The 18056-nt window shown below is 34.8% G+C and overlaps 1 protein-coding gene across 1 annotated transcript; it reads right to left on the bottom strand.

Annotated features, from left to right (window-relative positions):
- Window positions 1-8808: 8808 nt before the first annotated feature.
- On the bottom strand, window positions 8809-17509 carry LOC132545307 (uncharacterized). The gene is made up of 9 exons (XM_060208987.1): window positions 17422-17509; window positions 15541-15706; window positions 14030-14328; window positions 12483-12608; window positions 12211-12261; window positions 11560-11682; window positions 10121-10225; window positions 9879-9985; window positions 8809-8985 (listed from the first exon to the last, which is right to left on the bottom strand). Exons 1-9 carry the CDS (start codon window positions 17507-17509, stop codon window positions 8809-8811), a joined length of 1242 nt encoding a protein of 413 aa, XP_060064970.1.
- Window positions 17510-18056: the final 547 nt, after the last annotated feature.

The raw sequence follows: 18056 nt of genomic DNA, 5'->3' as shown, positions 1-18056 counted from the left end.
ACACGAGCAGTCACATGCATAAAAGGCTGAGGCTGTGACGGCTGGCGAATCCAAGTATCTGATAGCTGATTGTAAAGATGATGATCAAGTTGAACAACATTTCTACCATAGTTATTGTCATGACTGGTTGCGGCGCAAAGTGAATCAAACACAGCACTTTCCTGTTCAGTCTTAGTGTTTGTCACATTTTGTTTGCCTCTGCATACAGACTCAAAGTGGTTCATTCGCTTGCAATTGTTGCATGTATGACCATATGCTGGGCACTCTTTTTTGCGAGTTTGTGGCGTTGCTTTGGCACCATGACCTTTATTTCCACAATAGGTGCACAGTGTCTCTTGTTTTTCAGTTTTCTTAGTCACTATACGAGCTGCACTCTTATTGCAGCGATATAAACTGCTAGCTTCTTCTGCTCCTTGAGAAACAAGTAGTTTAGATGCAGAACGTTTACCCGATTCTTTGGCTTCAACGAATTGAAATGTTTGTTCAAGTGTCATGTTTTGATTTCTTTCCCCAAGGAGATCAAGTTGAATCTCAGAGTCGTTGAGTCCACGAATAAGCACATCACGTAAGATTGCGTCAGTATAGTTGACTTCGTTGTCGCAGCTGGGGCATGGTATTAAAAACTTGCACACACCTGCTTGTCCGCGTAGTCGAGCCCCAAATGAGCGCACAGTTTCTTCACGGTCTTGTGTCATGTTGTTCAGTGCTACCCGAGCTACCATGGTATTCTCTTCACGCACAGCTAGGATCCTGATGGCTGTTAATACATCTTCTTGAGACTTATCCGTCAGCGAGCCACCAGCTGATCTTGTGAGGTCTCTCCGTAGATTCTCATCGCAACACTCAAGAAGCTGTATAACAAGTTCCTTTTCCTTTATTTTAGTCGCTTCTACGTAGTCTTTCCATCGTGAGAGGAAGTATGACCAATCTTCACTCGTGCCAGCGGATGTAATGGTGGGCCGTTTGACTTTTTCCACTTTATTACAGCTTGCAGAAGTCGAGGCTGCTGTGTGTACTAGCCCATGGGTAGTCAAAAGTGCAGCAACGATTGCAGCATCTAAGTCATCTGTTTCAAAGTCACAGTCTGGGATTGGACACTTCACTGAAGGCATCTTGTTTGTGTAGTTGTTGCTGTTATGTGTTGTTAGTGGTCTCTCAGTGGATTGAATCCTCCATCATAGATAAGTAGGCCGATACTATTTTCAGATAACTTTATTATCCAAAATGATGGAGGTCTGAAACATACAAAAAGTAACATTGTAAATAAAATCAACTATCTGTTGGTAAGACATAAGTAATAGACTAACAAGTAAATACATAATCCTCTAATAATCGGAAACGTTGAAATGATGGTAAGAAGTAGAATAGTATGACGTGTATAAAGTTCCGGAAAGCAATGCACAAGGCCTAGTTGTTCAACGGTGTTCTATCTATGTTCTTTTCATTTATCAAAAATATTAGATATTGATTTTCAACCTTAGTTTTGTGATTTTGTCCGACATACTCTATGTATGTGTAAGCCCGGGCTTTTTCTTTCTATGGAAGCTACGCCCCTGGTTTTCTTCAAAAGCAGCTTATGAAATCCTCTCTTGAGCGGAATATATCTTTTAAAAGTATCCTTTTTTATGATATTGGACTATAATCAATTGTTATATAATCATATTGACACGACTACTAATTAACATACACATTGGGTATTATGTTTATTAACCAGGCTTAACATTCAAGGAACACGTATTAGCTTCATCGGATGTATGATATGCTGGACAAACGGTATGATATGCAATATAATATATATCAGCCGGAAGTTTTTACTCAGTGTGACAGATTCCTGTAGTGTGGAAGGATTTCTAGAGTTGTTTAAGATTGTTGTCTCAGTCTTATATCAGCAATAATAAAACGTTGACTTCAAACTTCATTTACACTACACAATATTGGGTTTATTGTCATCCTATCCAAGTGTTTATTAATCTGATACAGTGAATTGAATAAATCTTGCTTTCTATACCAAGAAAGGAAATACCAAAATGCAAAATGCATCATTATTCAAACAAGTGGATGAAAGATTTAAATGGAGACTCCTGAACATTATGTAACAGTAAACGTCTTTTGCACTATCAACAACACCCATGACGTAAAATCTTGGTCAATCCAAGTCAGTAATGTCAGTGATGTATAAGTTACGTGGTATGAGTGTGAGAGATGATGGGAATGGACCAAGGGAGGTAGCTAATTGAATTCTCTGCATTACTTCTGTAATTAATTAATTAAGACTTTCTGTACTGCGCTCCAATCGTGGAGAAGTTTAAGCTATACATGTGGTGATCATGATTCTGTTTCTTCGAGAACTACAACATGTCTCACGGTGGAGAACCTGACATGATAGTCTGGTACTTCGATATTGCAATTCATGTAACATGATTTTTTTATCGATTATTTTGACTGCAAACATTTGAATGCGCATATTCAACAATTTCAGAATACCATTCCAAATTTCAGGAACTTACAGAGTCCTTCCGAATACCACATTATACATTCTCTATTGACCTTTCCTTGGGATTCTTTCAAATAGGTATTGACAAGGAGTCTTAACGTTACACGTCATTTAATTTGTACTCCTGGAACCTACCAATTTAAATGTGTGCCTCTGGGTTTATCTACTGCACTAATTAACTCTCAGATAGCAGGTGGTAGACACTGCTGGTAGACTTTAAGTCCCCGAGGTTAGTCGTAAACTGCATGCCATGTTTTGATTCATTCGAACAGTGGTACTGTTCCAAAATTATCTGATAAACTGGAATTACGAAATTCATTTTACTGGAAAATCTACAAAAGACCGATGATTCTCATCATGATATGGTTCCTTTAGAGAAAAAAATGTGCTGATAGATGGTTCGTTACCCCAAGAACGGATATAATTGCCAAACACGAAATATGACCAAGATTCAAACCAAATCTACAATTACAAGCTACAATATCCCATCCGTTCGAAGCGTAATAAACGGATTTTTATTGACCATTAACAATATCATCCGAGGGAAACACTTGTTAACTGCAATAGATATGTTCACTAGATACATATTTGTGTTACCCCTTCTTGGAAATGTTTAACTATGTCGTAGAGCCTATTTTCTCTATTTACTCAGTCGGGAGTTTGTAATTCCATGGTCAGTGATCAAAGCACTGAGATTATGTCATGTTATACTTTGTGTCGACTTCATTGCATCTCACAACAATTTAATCCAGCATTTGTCCATCATTGCATAGGATCAGTTAAACGCTTTCATTGAACCTTTGCAGGACACCTGACACCCTTCGTCTCTCAAGGGAAAAGTTTGAAGCTGGTCTCCCAGTTGTCCCTGCTGTTGTTTTAGTGACGACAAATCCGTTGAACAGAAGCACTGAGTACTCGCTATTTGACCTGCTATATAACCAGAGACCCTGGTTTCCGCTCTATGATATTACTACAGATTTCTCTAGATTTGTCGGCTAACGAAACAGATGCGTGGGCAGTAAAGTCCACCGGATATGTCTATCCACATATATGTATAATAATCAACGAATTCAAAATAAATCACTCTAGACCACACATTGTACATGAAAAACAAAGCCAATATATATCTATGTTTAATTGTATATTAGTATTCATCGTTACTGAGTTTGTACACTTACATCAAATATAGCGTTACCAGTTAATCAACGCTCCTCTTAATGTTTTGTGTCACATGATATCATTACATACAATGGACGGATTTTCCGTATAGTAATAGTACCTCGTAATAATTCCTACTAAATTATGAGTAATCTTTATATTGCTTTTTGATGCATACGACTTTAACAAAGATATCTCAGTTACCTGGTGTTGTATTTAGATCAGATGTTCACACAGTATGCCATCGTTTTAGGTTAAATAGATTTATGTTTTAAATATTACACATCCTATTCAATATTGTACTACACGTGTATGGATTATAATTAAAAGTTGATCGTTTGTTACTGTTGTATACTCCCTATATATAATAGAACATTGCCAGTTCTCACTGTATCATACCCTCATTTCTTTACTTTATGAATTGTGACATTAAACATTGTTATCTTGAGATTTATACAATGTCACTTTTAATACTGTTGTATATATGCAGAAACATTTCCTGTATTTTTAGGATAATGTTATGACAGGGGGAGAACAATGGACACTTGTTACAGGTAAGGCTATAGTCTGTTTTATAAAAGTGACCGATTCTCATGTAACAACTTACATGTGGAATCATTTTGATTCTACCAATATGTATATTAAGATTTACATATGTAAATCACAGTAAAGATATTGATGGTCAATAACACCAAACCTTCAATTCTAACATATTTTTTCAATTACTACTTAATAATACTACCGCATGTCCATTCCATGACATTGGATACTAACCAATCAGGTAGCTTCATCTTATTGACATGTCATTTTACAACATGCAAAACTATTTCTTAGGTAATCATCAATTATCATTATCAATTGGTATATCATTCAAGCATTTCTGTTTCATGATAAATCTAAACAGTGTGTCGTTGATTGTCTGTCATTTCATTATGTTCTATACAGCGTATCGTTGTATGTCTGTCATTTCATTATGTTCTATACAGCGTGTTGTTGTATGTCTGTCATTTCATTATGTTCTATACAGCATGTCGTTGTATGTCTGTCATTTCATTATGTTCTATACAGCGTGTCGTTGTATGTCTGTCATTTCATTATGTTCTATACAGCGTGTCGTTGTATGTCTGTCATTTCATTATGTTCTATACGGCGTGTCGTTGTATGTCTGTCGTTTCATTATGTTCTATACCGCGTGTCGTTGTATGTCTGTCATTTCAATATGTTCTATACAGCGTGTCGTTTATTGTCGTTTCATTATATTTTATACAGCGAGTCGTTGTATGTCTGTCATTTCATTATGTTCTATACAGCGTGTCGTTGTAAGTCTGTCATTTCATTATGATCCATACAGCGTGTCGTTGTATGTCTGTCATTTCATTATGTTCTATACAGCGTGTCGTTGTATGTCTGTCATTTCATTATGTTCTATACAGCGTGTCGTTGTATGTCTGTCATTTCATTATGTTCTATACGGCGTGTCGTTGTATGTCTGTCGTTTCATTATGTTCTATACCGCGTGTCGTTGTATGTCTGTCATTTCAATATGTTCTATACAGCGTGTCGTTTATTGTCGTTTCATTATATTCTATACAGCGAGTCGTTGTATGTCTGTCATTTCATTATGTTCTATACAGCGTGTCGTTGTAAGTCTGTCATTTCATTATGATCCATACAGCGTGTCGTTGTATGTCTGTCATTTCATTATGTTCTATACAGCGTGTCGTTGTATGTCATTTCATTATGATCTATACAGCGTGTCGTTGTATATCTGTCATTTCATTATGATCTATACAGCGAGTCGTTGTATATCTGTCATTTCATTATGATCTATACAGCGAGTCGTTGTATATCTGTCATTTCATTATGATCTATACAGCGAGTCGTTGTATGTCTGTCATTTCATTATGATCTATACAGCGAGTCGTTGTATGTCTGTCATTTCATTATGTTCTATACAGCGTGTCGTTGATTGTCATTTCATTATGTTCTATACCGCGTGTCGTTGTATGTCTGTCATTTCAATATGTTCTATACCACGTGTCGTTGTATGTCAGTCATTTCATTATGTTCTATACAGCGTGTCGTTGTATGTCTGTCATTTCATTATGTTCTATACAGCATGTCGTGGTATGTCTGTCATTTCATTATGTTCTATACAGCGTGTCGTTGTATGTCTCATTTCATTATGTTCCATACAGCATGTCGTTGTATGTCTGTCATTTCATTATGTTCTATACAGTGTGTCGTTGTAAGTCTGTCATTTCATTATGTTCTATACAGTGTGTCGTTGTAAGTCTGTCATTTCATTATGTTCTATACAGCGTGTCGTTGTATGTCTGTCATTTCATTATGTTCTATACAGCGTGTCGTTGTATGTCTGTCATTTCATTGATCTATACCGCGTGTCATTGTATGTCTGTCATTTCATTATGTTCTATACAGCGTGTCGTTGTATGTCTGTCATTTCATTATGATCTATACATCCTGTCGTTGATTGTCATTTCATTATGATGTATACAGCGTGTCGTTGTATATCTGTCATTTCATTATGTTCTATACAGCGTGTCGTTGTATGTCTGTCATTTCATTATGTTCTATACAGCGTGTCGTTGTATGTCTCATTTCATTATGTTCCATACAGCATGTCGTTGTATGTCTGTCATTTCATTATGTTCTATACAGTGTGTCGTTGTAAGTCTGTCATTTCATTATGTTCTATACAGCGTGTCGTTGTATGTCTGTCATTTCATTATGTTCTATACAGTGTGTCGTTGTAAGTCTGTCATTTCATTATAATCTATACAGCGTGTCATTGTATGTCTGTCATTTCATTATGTTCTATACCGCGTGTCGTTGTATGTCTGTCATTTCGTTATGATATCAACCGCGTGTTGTTGATTGTCGTTTCATTATGTTCTATACAGCGTGTTGTTGATTGTCATTTCATTACGTTCCATACAGCGTGTCGTTAATTGTCTGTCATTTCATTATGTTCTATACAGCGTGTCGTTAATTGTCTGTCATTTCATTATGATCTATACATCGTGTCGTTGATTGTCATTTCATTATGTTCTATACAGCGTGTCGTTAATTGTCTGTCATTTCATTATGTTCTATACAGCGTGTCGTTGTATGTCTGTCATTTCATTATGTTCTATACAGCGTGTCGTTGTATGTCTGTCGTTTCATTATGTTCTATACAGCGTGTCGTTGTATGTCTGTCATTTCATTATGTTCTATACAGCATGTCGTTGTATGTCTGTCATTTCATTATGTTCTATACAGCGTGTCGTTGTATGTCTGTCATTTCATTATGTTCTATACAGCGTGTCGTTGTATGTCTGTCATTTCATTATGTTCTATACAGCGTGTCGTTGTATGTCTGTCATTTCATTATGTTCTATACAGCGTGTTGTTGTATGTCTGTCATTTCATTATGTTCTATACAGCGTGTCGTTAATTGTCTGTCATTTCATTATGTTCTATACAGCGTGTCGTTGTATGTCTGTCATTTCATTATGTTCTATACAGCGTGTCGTTGTATGTCTGTCATTTCATTATGTTCTATACAGCGTGTCGTTGTATGTCTGTCATTTCATTATGATGTATAAATCGTGTCGTTGTATGTCTGTCATTTCATTATGTTCTATACAGCGTGTCGTTGATTGTCATTTCATTATGTTCTATACAGCCTGTCGTTGTATGTCTGTCATTTCATTATGATGTATAAATCGTGTCGTTGTATGTCTGTCATTTCATTATGTTCTATACAGCGTGTCGTTGTATGTCTGTCATTTCATTATGTTCTATACAGCGTGTCGTTGTATGTCTGTCATTTCATTGATCTATACCGCGTGTCATTGTATGTCTGTCATTTCATTATGTTCTATACAGCGTGTCGTTGATTGTCATTTCATTATGTTCTATACAGCCTGTCGTTGTATGTCTGTCATTTCATTATGATGTATAAATCGTGTCGTTGTATGTCTGTCATTTCATTATGTTCTATACAGCGTGTCGTTGTATGTCTGTCATTTCATTATGTTCTATACAGCGTGTCGTTGTATGTCTGTCATTTCATTGATCTATACCGCGTGTCATTGTATGTCTGTCATTTCATTATGTTCTATACAGCGTGTCGTTGTATGTCTGTCATTTCATTATGATCTATACATCCTGTCGTTGATTGTCATTTCATTATGATGTATACAGCGTGTCGTTGTATATCTGTCATTTCATTATGTTCTATACAGCGTGTCGTTGTATGTCTGTCATTTCATTATGTTCTATACAGCGTGTCGTTGTATGTCATTTCATTATGATGTATACAGCGTGTCGTTGTATGTCTGTCATTTCATTATGTTCTATACAGCGTGTCTTATTTATTTATTTAGTATCTATAAAGCGTGTCGGTGTTTATTTGTATTGATAAAACATCTATATATTTTGCGCAAAGTCTGTAAAGTGTGGCAATTTATATCTACCATTTCTTGTGGAATCTGTAGACACGCACGTAAATAGCACTAATTGAAAATTAGATATAAGACATTTTGTCCTTCTATGACCATCAATGATGGAAAGGCTGAAATGGTGGAGACCTTGGAAGTGATTGAGGAACAGAAATCTTGAGCAAATTAGAGGTTAAAAAAATCAGATGGGGACGTGCACTGATTTGTAAAGTCACAATCAATGGAGTTTGTTTTTAGGTGATTTAAATAGAAATTATTGTTTCTAATTTTTCAACACATTTATTACGCAATATAGCCAGCACATCTTTAAATACGGTATTCAAGCTTCGCACGCCAGAGGTATTGATTATGTTTCATTGTTCCATGTAAATACTTCATGCTACTGGTATTTCGAATTGGATTGCCTCAGGAATTCGTCCAGCGATGAATCCAGGCCCGCAATAACGAGTCAAAGATTACACTGACGTAGGGTGGAAGTTTTCTTTCCCGCCCATAGGACGCTTTGGAGAGCAGAAACACAGACACAATTTCCGAAGATACAGAAATACAGTCTGTGACTGTGTAATTCTGGTTTGTGAAATATCGTTATATGTGTTAAGTTCTGTATCACTGGCAAGTGGACATATGCAAGCGGGAAGTCAAAGTAATATCTTCAGCATCGACCATTTATTTATTTCTGTATTTAAACTAGAAGAAATTAGAAGGAGGCGGTGATTGGTTCATCTTCATAAGACCATCCATAAGGGGTTTCGCTGCGTTGTTCGCAGCAGCCTTCATATTCAATGTATTCATAATAGGCAGATCTATGTTATTTGGAGCTGCCACGTTTACATTCACACTCATTTGTCGGAACTGGTAATTCATCTGAAATTATAAAAAAAAGATATCACAATCAAAATATATTTGCCTTTTGAGAATCGCGTTCCTTACAATGTAGTACATCACGGTACCCATTCCACATAATAAAGTTACAAAAATAAAAAGATGTAACATCGGTATATGTAGGAACAAGTGGCCCCAGAGCATCACAAGCTTGACAGACATTTCATACTGATTTCTATTTGTTGCGTGAAATTTGAACCTGTCTGATATTTTAAATGCATAATGATTAATGTGTACTACTTTTCACTCCAACAAAGATAATGAAAAAAGAACACAAAATGAGTTATTGTCAATAGGGAAGATTCATTTCCCTTCTCGGAAAAAGGTGTGCCGGACTTGAAAACGCTAAAAAAAAAAAAAAAAGGATTACACTATATACCGCGATATTTCGGGGGCGATTGACATCGTTTAACAATGGACTATTTGTGCGATGCCACAGCAATTCCAGTAGCAGTTAATCTGAATTAGTTTAAATGCTTTACAAACTTCATGGCAGAGGTTTAATTTCATTCTTTAGGACTATATCACAGTGCATATCGAGCAGACATTGTTACCGAAATTGTTGACCGAAAATGAAAGAATTTCAGAAAGTTTAGGATAAGATCATACATGTGCAATGTATTTGTATTTTCTAAAGTGGTATCTCTTTCAATTTTGAACGTTTGAAACAAATATCTGCTAAAGTTTTGATTATTGGTGAACTCAATCATCTTATACAGAACGTAACCGAAGAGGAACGGAAGTACAGAAATTGGTGTATTTCATCAGATTCTTTTTTCTGTTAATCAAAAGATTACATACAATCAAGCAGTATCTGAAGTGTAACGTATGTTGTTTGAATACATGTATTATGTTGGCTAAATGAGTAAACTTACAGCTGTGATGAAATTTTCTCTAGTTCTTACGGCATCAAATATGTCTTTCGCGCGCTCCAGACGAGCGATGATAGGCTTTGCACCGAGTTGAACATAGAACTCGCAAACTGGAAAGCAAATAAAATTCAATGTATAAGTATGAAAATAAACAAGTGATCATATGTCATAGATTTCTGACAGCATATTCTAAAATTTAAAAAGATGCTACAAATATCAGTTAAGAAACACCAATGCTCACTGACCATCGTTTATCATAGGTTTGGTAGGATCCGGACACGACGTTGAGACAGAACACGCATCTATAAGCGCTCTGCATTTCCCTCGACCACATTTGAGGGTATCTGAATCTACAATAAACACGGAAGATTTAGTACAACCAAGATAAACTGACAGATTGCTTTGCTTCACAATATGATTTATGAAATAAAGGTTTTCAAAATGTCACTTGTTTAGCAAGTAATAAATCACATCACAAAGATATTGAGCTTTGATATATTATGTATTTTTCATTCAACTGCCGTTTAATTCAGTAAATATAACCTATCATGTGATATATTTGAGTATTGCCTCATGTAATATAAACTCTTGTGACGTCATGATTAGATATTGAAATGAGGTCACGCATTCGCAGATTAAATTGTAACGTCACGATGGCGACCATAGATATAGAGACGAGATGACTTGAGTGACGTAAGAAAACATGTTTCCTGTAAAATTTGCCAAAATAAATGATGGATTGGAAATGAGTGTGTATGTAATCAATGAAAAACTTGTTGTATTATTTATGTTTAATGCTTAAGTATTTCTAAAAAGTATACATATAATATTAAATTCTGTCATTGGCGTCAACAGGGCATCGTCCACGTTAACAATCATAATTAACTGTACTGTCAAGCTCTCAAAACTGGTGGTTGCGTATTTCGCATGCATTAAAGGTTAACTGTAGTTTACAACAGAGAATAATAACGTAAGCTTATTAATGTCGCAGCTGTTCTTATAAAAATCATCCCTGTTATGCTATTACTTATACATACTGGAAATGGTGCTTTGCGTCCCTCTACCCATCATTGGTACTACAAAATAACAAAAACAATATGTCATTGTAGATTTTAGAAATATTGTGGTGACGATTCTTATTTTCTCCCAAGAAAGAAAGAGGGCAAATAACATCATCCCGATTAAGAGTTTCAAATATGAAAGATCCTGTGAAAAATTGAAAAATAATAAAACAGTAATTCTATTTGCAGAAAAACCAATCATCTTGATGAAGTCTCCACTGGTCTCATCGCCGACATTTTCTGTATAAACTGTATGTTAAAGTCTTAATTAAAAACATGTACAAGATGCTCTTGATTATATATACAACCATTGAACAGGTTTGGTGATGATAACACTTGCAACTTAATCGAACAAATTGGAGCTTAAGACAAAAGCAGACGACACCGCCAGAATAGTAACGCCGCTAAAAAGGCAACGCCACTGCCAGAAACGTATCGCCTACGACTCGTTTCGTAACTCCTTCTTTGCTATGAATGTTAACAATAATGATTGATCAATTCTGGAAATGAAATCTAATTTAAAAAAACTTCACTTTTTACAGTCAAACTTTATGACTACATATTAAAATTAGAGGTCGATTTATCAAACATGATACTCTAACCACTTATTGAGTATTACTTACCGGTGATCGGGATGTGGTTACTTATCTTCCCCAACGTACTCATTATTGTGTTAGAAGCGTTCGTAACATTAAAACTTTGCATGATGCCTTTGACCATATTGATCCAACGTTTTGTTCTCACAACTGAAATAATAAAGATAAAAAGTCACATGTTAAAAAGTAAGAAGATTAATTACAAAAAAAAATAAAATAATAATATTTCATGTATAACAAGGGATGTTTCTATAATTATTCTGTAATTATTGCTTATTCCTGAATTTCCACTTCCATGAAAACAGAAAATTAAATGCCATTGATGAATGAAACTGCTTTTTCAACGTACTCAATTATGATCGTTTATATCAGTTGTATCTCTCGTGGTAGTGGGTTTCTGAATATGAACCATAAGATACTTCGTACAGGATGTATAGTCACAACCCTATACTTAATGATACAGTGATATTCCCAATATGCTATATTGTAGATAATGTATTAAATGCCATAAACGACCATTTCATTTTGCAAGAATTACCAAAACACAACGAGAACATCATTTAAGAAATGTGGTATGCTACATATAAACATGAAAATTAACTATGACCGAGTCTTGACCTTTACGAAAACAGCATCGTATATCTTTGTTAGGTAATAATATCGATTAAATTCACTTACCAACGGGAGCTTTTTTCGCAGACGACCTCCTTTTTCTTGGAACTGGCATCTCTAAAAGAAGATTTTTGACGAAAAATATAGAAGCAGAAAATTCATCGACATTTCTTAGTGAGACTTTTTTGAAAATTACGTGTTCTATTTTCATAAGTGAAATAAAATAAACCGCCATGAAATTCCATATTTATGCTTCATGCTATAAGACACCATATATATAACGTAACATTAATGTGATTGAAAACAAATTGCAGTTTAAATCTGTTCAATAAACCTACCTTTGGCATACTTCTTATATTTTTTCATGTAAGACTTGTAGTCTTGACTTGCTTTCCTTACTTCACTAGGCATTTGTTCAAATACAGATTTGAGATATTTGGTCCACCTTTTTATCCTTCTATATTCTGAAAATAGCAAGGCTGATCATTAGCACATTTTTGACATTTGTGAAATTATACAATCGTAGAAAATGATATAGTTTAACAGAAATTAGTATGTCATTTCCGGTTTATGAATGTTAACAGTTATTAAAATATATTCCCCGAGTTAAAACTACATATCGACGATATCCTGATTACTAATACGTTTAATGATAACAAATAAACGACAATTTATTGCAGGCTTTGATTATGTAAGCTTTTGTCAATTACTTATTTCCGAATTACTACATTTTTAGGCAATGCGTACCTGTAGTGCCTGTTCCATCTGATCGTTTTTTCCGCCCTGGAATAAGATTTATATCTTATTTCTGATATTTCAAGAAAACGTAACAGATTACAAGGTGGTGACTGTATAGGAAAAGTGTTTGCATCACATGAGACTTACGGAAACATTGTGCATTTTCAATCAACACAATCTGCTTTAATCTAAACAAACACTGACAATTAATGTTATATTTAAATATTCAAGGTTTTTACTTGGATAGTTTGATGATTTAAACATCATGTAAAATAGCACTATGTGTAAATGTTGAATTATGAAAGATAAATAATTCAGCGATTCGAAAAAATGTACTTACTGTCTAAATGTACACATAGCTTATTGAAAAATATTCAAATATGTGAAATGAATCTATAGGTAGAGAGGATTACACACGAACTGCAAGTGATAAATTATTTCATAAAAACGTCATAAAGATTCAAACGTGGCATAGAGGTTATTGTAAACCTCGGTAACTAAGAGTTCACTAGCAGTGTCTACAACCTGCAATCTTAAAGATACTAAAGAAGACACACAGAAGAACATCACCGTTCAGTTCAAATACAGAGTTAAATACGAAGAGTAAAAAACCAGACGTCAAAATGGAGAATTGGACTACTTCAGTTACCATCTATTACATTCATTTAAAAAGGATGATTTGTTTACTTAATATATATATATATATATATATATATATAAAACAATGAAATAAAAAAATCAATTGGTTGTTATCTCTCTTCAAATATCAAAAATAAGTTTTATAAACTCAAATCTTCACTAAAAAAGGCCATCAATTATGAAAACATCATATTGAAAACTGAACTGATCTAATGATCATCATTCAACATGATTCAGACTTAAGCATTACTACTCTACCGTTTTAACTTAAAATGAGTTGAGTTGATGGAAACAGATAACCATGCAAATTTGAAAAAAACAGAACGAGCGGAAGCAGATAATCTCAACTTTTGAGGACGAAAGCAGATACTTTGGAACATTTTCAACCCCCAAAAATGAGGGGGGGGGGGGGACAAATTAGGGAGATACCAGGGCAGGTATTCAAAATGATGAGGAACGAACGCAGATACCCAAATGAAAAGCAAAAGCGGTATTTATCAATGCATACCTTGTGGTGTTTGTAGGGCCACTTTTGCATCACTAACAGATTTTCTTACGTCAGCAGCAGATGAGGATACCCATGGCTCATTCAAGAAACCTTGGAAAACTTCTAGAAGCAGCTCAGAGTCTTTAGTGGGGTCCAGCACGGAGACCAGTGTACTTTGAACCTTTTTCGTTGCTCTTGTCATAAATTCTAAAAATGGCTGCTCCTGATCTATGATTAGCTGACATATTTCATATCCGACATCGGTGGAGGAGCAAAGTGACATCAGGGCATTATTGACTGAAAGAGATTTGCTCGGTTTTCTGAAATGACAATTTCAATTAAAAATTCAATTAACGAAAAACATACGATTAATACAATCAGGAAAGATATTGTATTCATGATAGATGCAGCAGCCTGATCGGTCATCTTTCGAAAGTTATTAATTGCTGACAGAGATCTTGTTTATTCTTCTTATACGTATTGTGTATAATCCTACATACATGCACTAACTCCTTACATTACACCGGTTCGGGATGCATAAATACTTATCTAAGATCTTATCTCTTTATATTTAAGGTTGTTAGGATTTTCGTAACATTAGTTTTCAATAAGCATACATTTGGTAGCATAACACATTAAAGATTCAGTGATTACCATCCCAAACTGTGCCTTGTAGACATCTCCAAAATTTTCAACAATTGTTAAGTTCTGCTGAAGCTACAGAAATACGCCTTTCTTGTTTGGTCATTCTTTTGCATGTTAGTTTATGATTTTTGCTTCTTTCATCAGAGAAAAATAATACACGTGAATTTTATTACAACAATAATTACAAGGAACATATCTTAATAATACATTATATGCAAATGATGAAGAACGATACCCTACTATCTACCTTAAACTTTAAGTCGGCATAATACAATAACTAGACATAGGATTGCCAATTGATCTCCGAGCGACCTACTGTTAAGATTTCTAGTGATTCGTAGTTGGTGATTCAGTATCTTGAGTAATACTTCAGAGCATGACTAAAATAGGAAGGATTGACATTAATGGCATGGAATAATTAGGGACTTGTGACAGGTTTCTTCGTTGGTGAGATTAAGAAATTTGTTTTTCATCTTGCGGTATTTCGAAATCCGTGTGTGATCATAAACCCGATAAATAGTCTTCAGATAATGACATCGTTTGTGTCCCATCAAGATCCACCATTGGGATAAGTCACCTGTGTATTTTGACCTTTCAACAACGAGAATATTACAAATAAAAAGATCAAGTATTACTTCCTAAACCCATCTCCTATGACCCCTTTCTTCCCTAATCCCTGACCAGTCACCTGTACATAAAGTATAATATTTATCATAACAGATTTTTCAAATTGGTGTAAAGTCTAACAGCTTAAATAGTCTTGGGACAACGATGGTACATTCTGGTACGGGTTGCGCTACATTCTAGGCATACAATTTTACACATAGGGAAATATTTTTTTTCAAAACAATGCATTAAATGAATATTACTTTCATAACAAGAAATACCTTTCCGTAAACTTGGAACTCAGGCACTTGGCACATTCTTGGTATTTGCTGCTGATTTTAGTCTTGCATTCATTGATCTTGTATACTTTAGGAACATCCGTTTTAATTGATTTCAGCTGAAGTCCAACTTGTTTCAGCAAAGGTTTACGAAGGGCTTTGTTAAATTCTGAAATACATAAAACAAATGTATTATTCTATGATATGATAAAATACGTTTCTAATTATCAAGTCTACGGTATCTTAATCAATACTCAAAATGAAGGAAAATAAAGAGGCCATTTAAAATTAGCATTGGTTCTTTATCATTCGCATTCAAATGTACTATATACATATTGATGTACTATCAATTTCTCTTCGTGACAGTACTACCTGAAGCTGTAACCTCGATTTGATAGGAATGTTGGTGTACAAGTAAGACGTATAAGAAACAGGTTTGGTTGAAAAACTTGACGAGCCAGTAAGAAAACGCTGTATATATAGATTCTAGTAAGGTTGATTCATCCAGTGTGAAGGAGTGGTGTCCGTATCATCATTCACTGGTGATCACATTGTCTGTCATAAAGATATTCACCATTTACTGATGAACTAGTATGCATCCTATTATTTTTGTCGCTGTTACCTTTGACTTTATCGCTCTGAAGGAGCATTTATCGTGACATTAAATGATAATGTATGCCTAAAATAAAAGCAAATGCACAGACCTCACAGTGAAAGACGGTAATCATACTAGAAGAAAGTTTCATTACTGTTAAGTTTTACTTATGAAAAGCTTGGCAGTTTAGTGTTGGATGATTACGTGTATGTACGTTTTGGTATATTTTACAGAAGGAAAGTGAACTGTAATCAGAAATGCACCGTACGCCGAACAGATGCGTTTGTCATATACAGCATATTACTTTCTGTCACCTGAGGAAGAAATGTGTATAAAACATTGAGTGACGTGTGACACAAATTGGTATAATCAGTATGCAGTGCACAAAAGCTCATTTAAAGAAACCAAAACGAAGATACCGACATGTTAACAAAATCTTAATTCGAACTTAAATTGGATGAAATGAGGGTAAAATATGAACAAGAGAATGGTTCACATGGAGACTCTTGAAAAGTACAGTGTTCATAAGATCAGGTGTTTCGGAAGATCAAGCGTCCGAAGCTTTATAAGAAACACCCACCATGTTAATTTGTCAAACCAAGTAAAAAATGTCATATTCCATTTGACAACAAGGTATACAACATCTGAAACCTTCCATAATTTTTTATAATTACAATAACGGAATAAAATATTGATTACACAGTCCTACAGTTCCATCAATCCGTTGTCAGAAAATCAATTTTTTTTCGTATGCCTATAGCAAATAGTAAGTAATTTTGCAGCCTTCAACTCTATTTCTAAACACGGAAAACCAAATTTGTATCCGAATGTTCAAAATAGAAATACTAATATACGTACAATGTTGCTTGTATAAATCATACTGACTCCATTGCTAGTGTTTTCACATATGGCATAATGATTTACTTACAATATTGCCTTTCAAAGATCGTACAGAAGACATGCCTATGAATAGTACATTTAAACACAAATTTAGAGTGAGATACATTATAGTAAAACAATGACTCAAACAACATCATACAGCTGTTTCGCCCTTCTAGGCCTCGTCAGTGATGCTACATCATACAGCTGTGCTGTTTCGCCCTTCTAGGCCTCGTCAGTGATGCTAGAGCCTAATTTGAAGCCTCGAAGGTGACTGGGGAAAAACCAAACTAATCGAGAGAAAAGTCAAAACCTAGATGGAGAGGTGCACTAGCACTATCATTCAATAAATTTCGTAATTTCAATATAAACCTACTCCGGATTAACTTAATAACTAATAAGTTACAAACCTATGCGTTTTTGTTCTTGTACCATCCGTCCGTAGTTGACACTCAACAGACTTGAGAGAACGCATGCTGACAGCAGGAATTGCCACATCTTAACTCCTCCACAAGATGCACAATGATGGTCATAGTGTGTACAGGAACACACTATCATATATATGCTACAAGCCGGGTTCACATTATGTAGAACTATAACACCACCACAACTTACCACGTGATTCATATTCATATGTCCTATAGTTCTTAATCATTTTCGTGTGATCTAGAACTTTTAGTACTTTTTATTGAAGTGATACAGAAGTCGTTTTCTGTTACGACAAATCAGTACACCGTAGAAAGTAATATATGGTTCTGACTAAGTTTCTGACTTAATGAGTAAATGAAACCTCGATTAATATGTAAAAAAAATAGAATAAATATGAACGAGTAACCGATATAACTGTTTTAGTACATAGAGAAACTTCAAGATGTTTTAGATTCGTATCGCGAACATCAAAATTTGGTCCGAGTTTAACAAGATATCATATGAAATGAAAAATCAAAAGTACTTCTTATGATATAACTTAGAAATTTGAACTTTTGGCAAATTATAAATCCAAAATGTGGAGTATAAATTCAAATTGAAGACGTAATTTTGTAGC

Source organism: Ylistrum balloti, unplaced genomic scaffold (assembly GCF_031769215.1).
Source record: "Ylistrum balloti isolate Yb309-2 unplaced genomic scaffold, AGI_CSIRO_Ybal_v1 Utg369840, whole genome shotgun sequence".
Classification (NCBI taxonomy): Eukaryota; Metazoa; Mollusca; class Bivalvia; order Pectinida; family Pectinidae; genus Ylistrum; species Ylistrum balloti.
This window is presented reverse-complemented; position numbering and strand designations above follow the sequence as displayed.

Coding starts and splice junctions, on each gene's coding strand:
- LOC132545307 (XM_060208987.1), bottom strand. CDS start 17,509: ATGTGGCAATTCCTGCTGTCAGCATGCGTTCTCTCAAGTCTGTTGAGT. Junction 12,262..12,482: donor ATATAAGAAGTATGCCAAAG/GTAGGTTTATTG, acceptor ATCTTCTTTTAG/AGATGCCAGTTCCAAGAAAA. Junction 8,986..9,878: donor GAGAAAATTTCATCACAGCT/GTAAGTTTACTC, acceptor TTATAATTTCAG/ATGAATTACCAGTTCCGACA.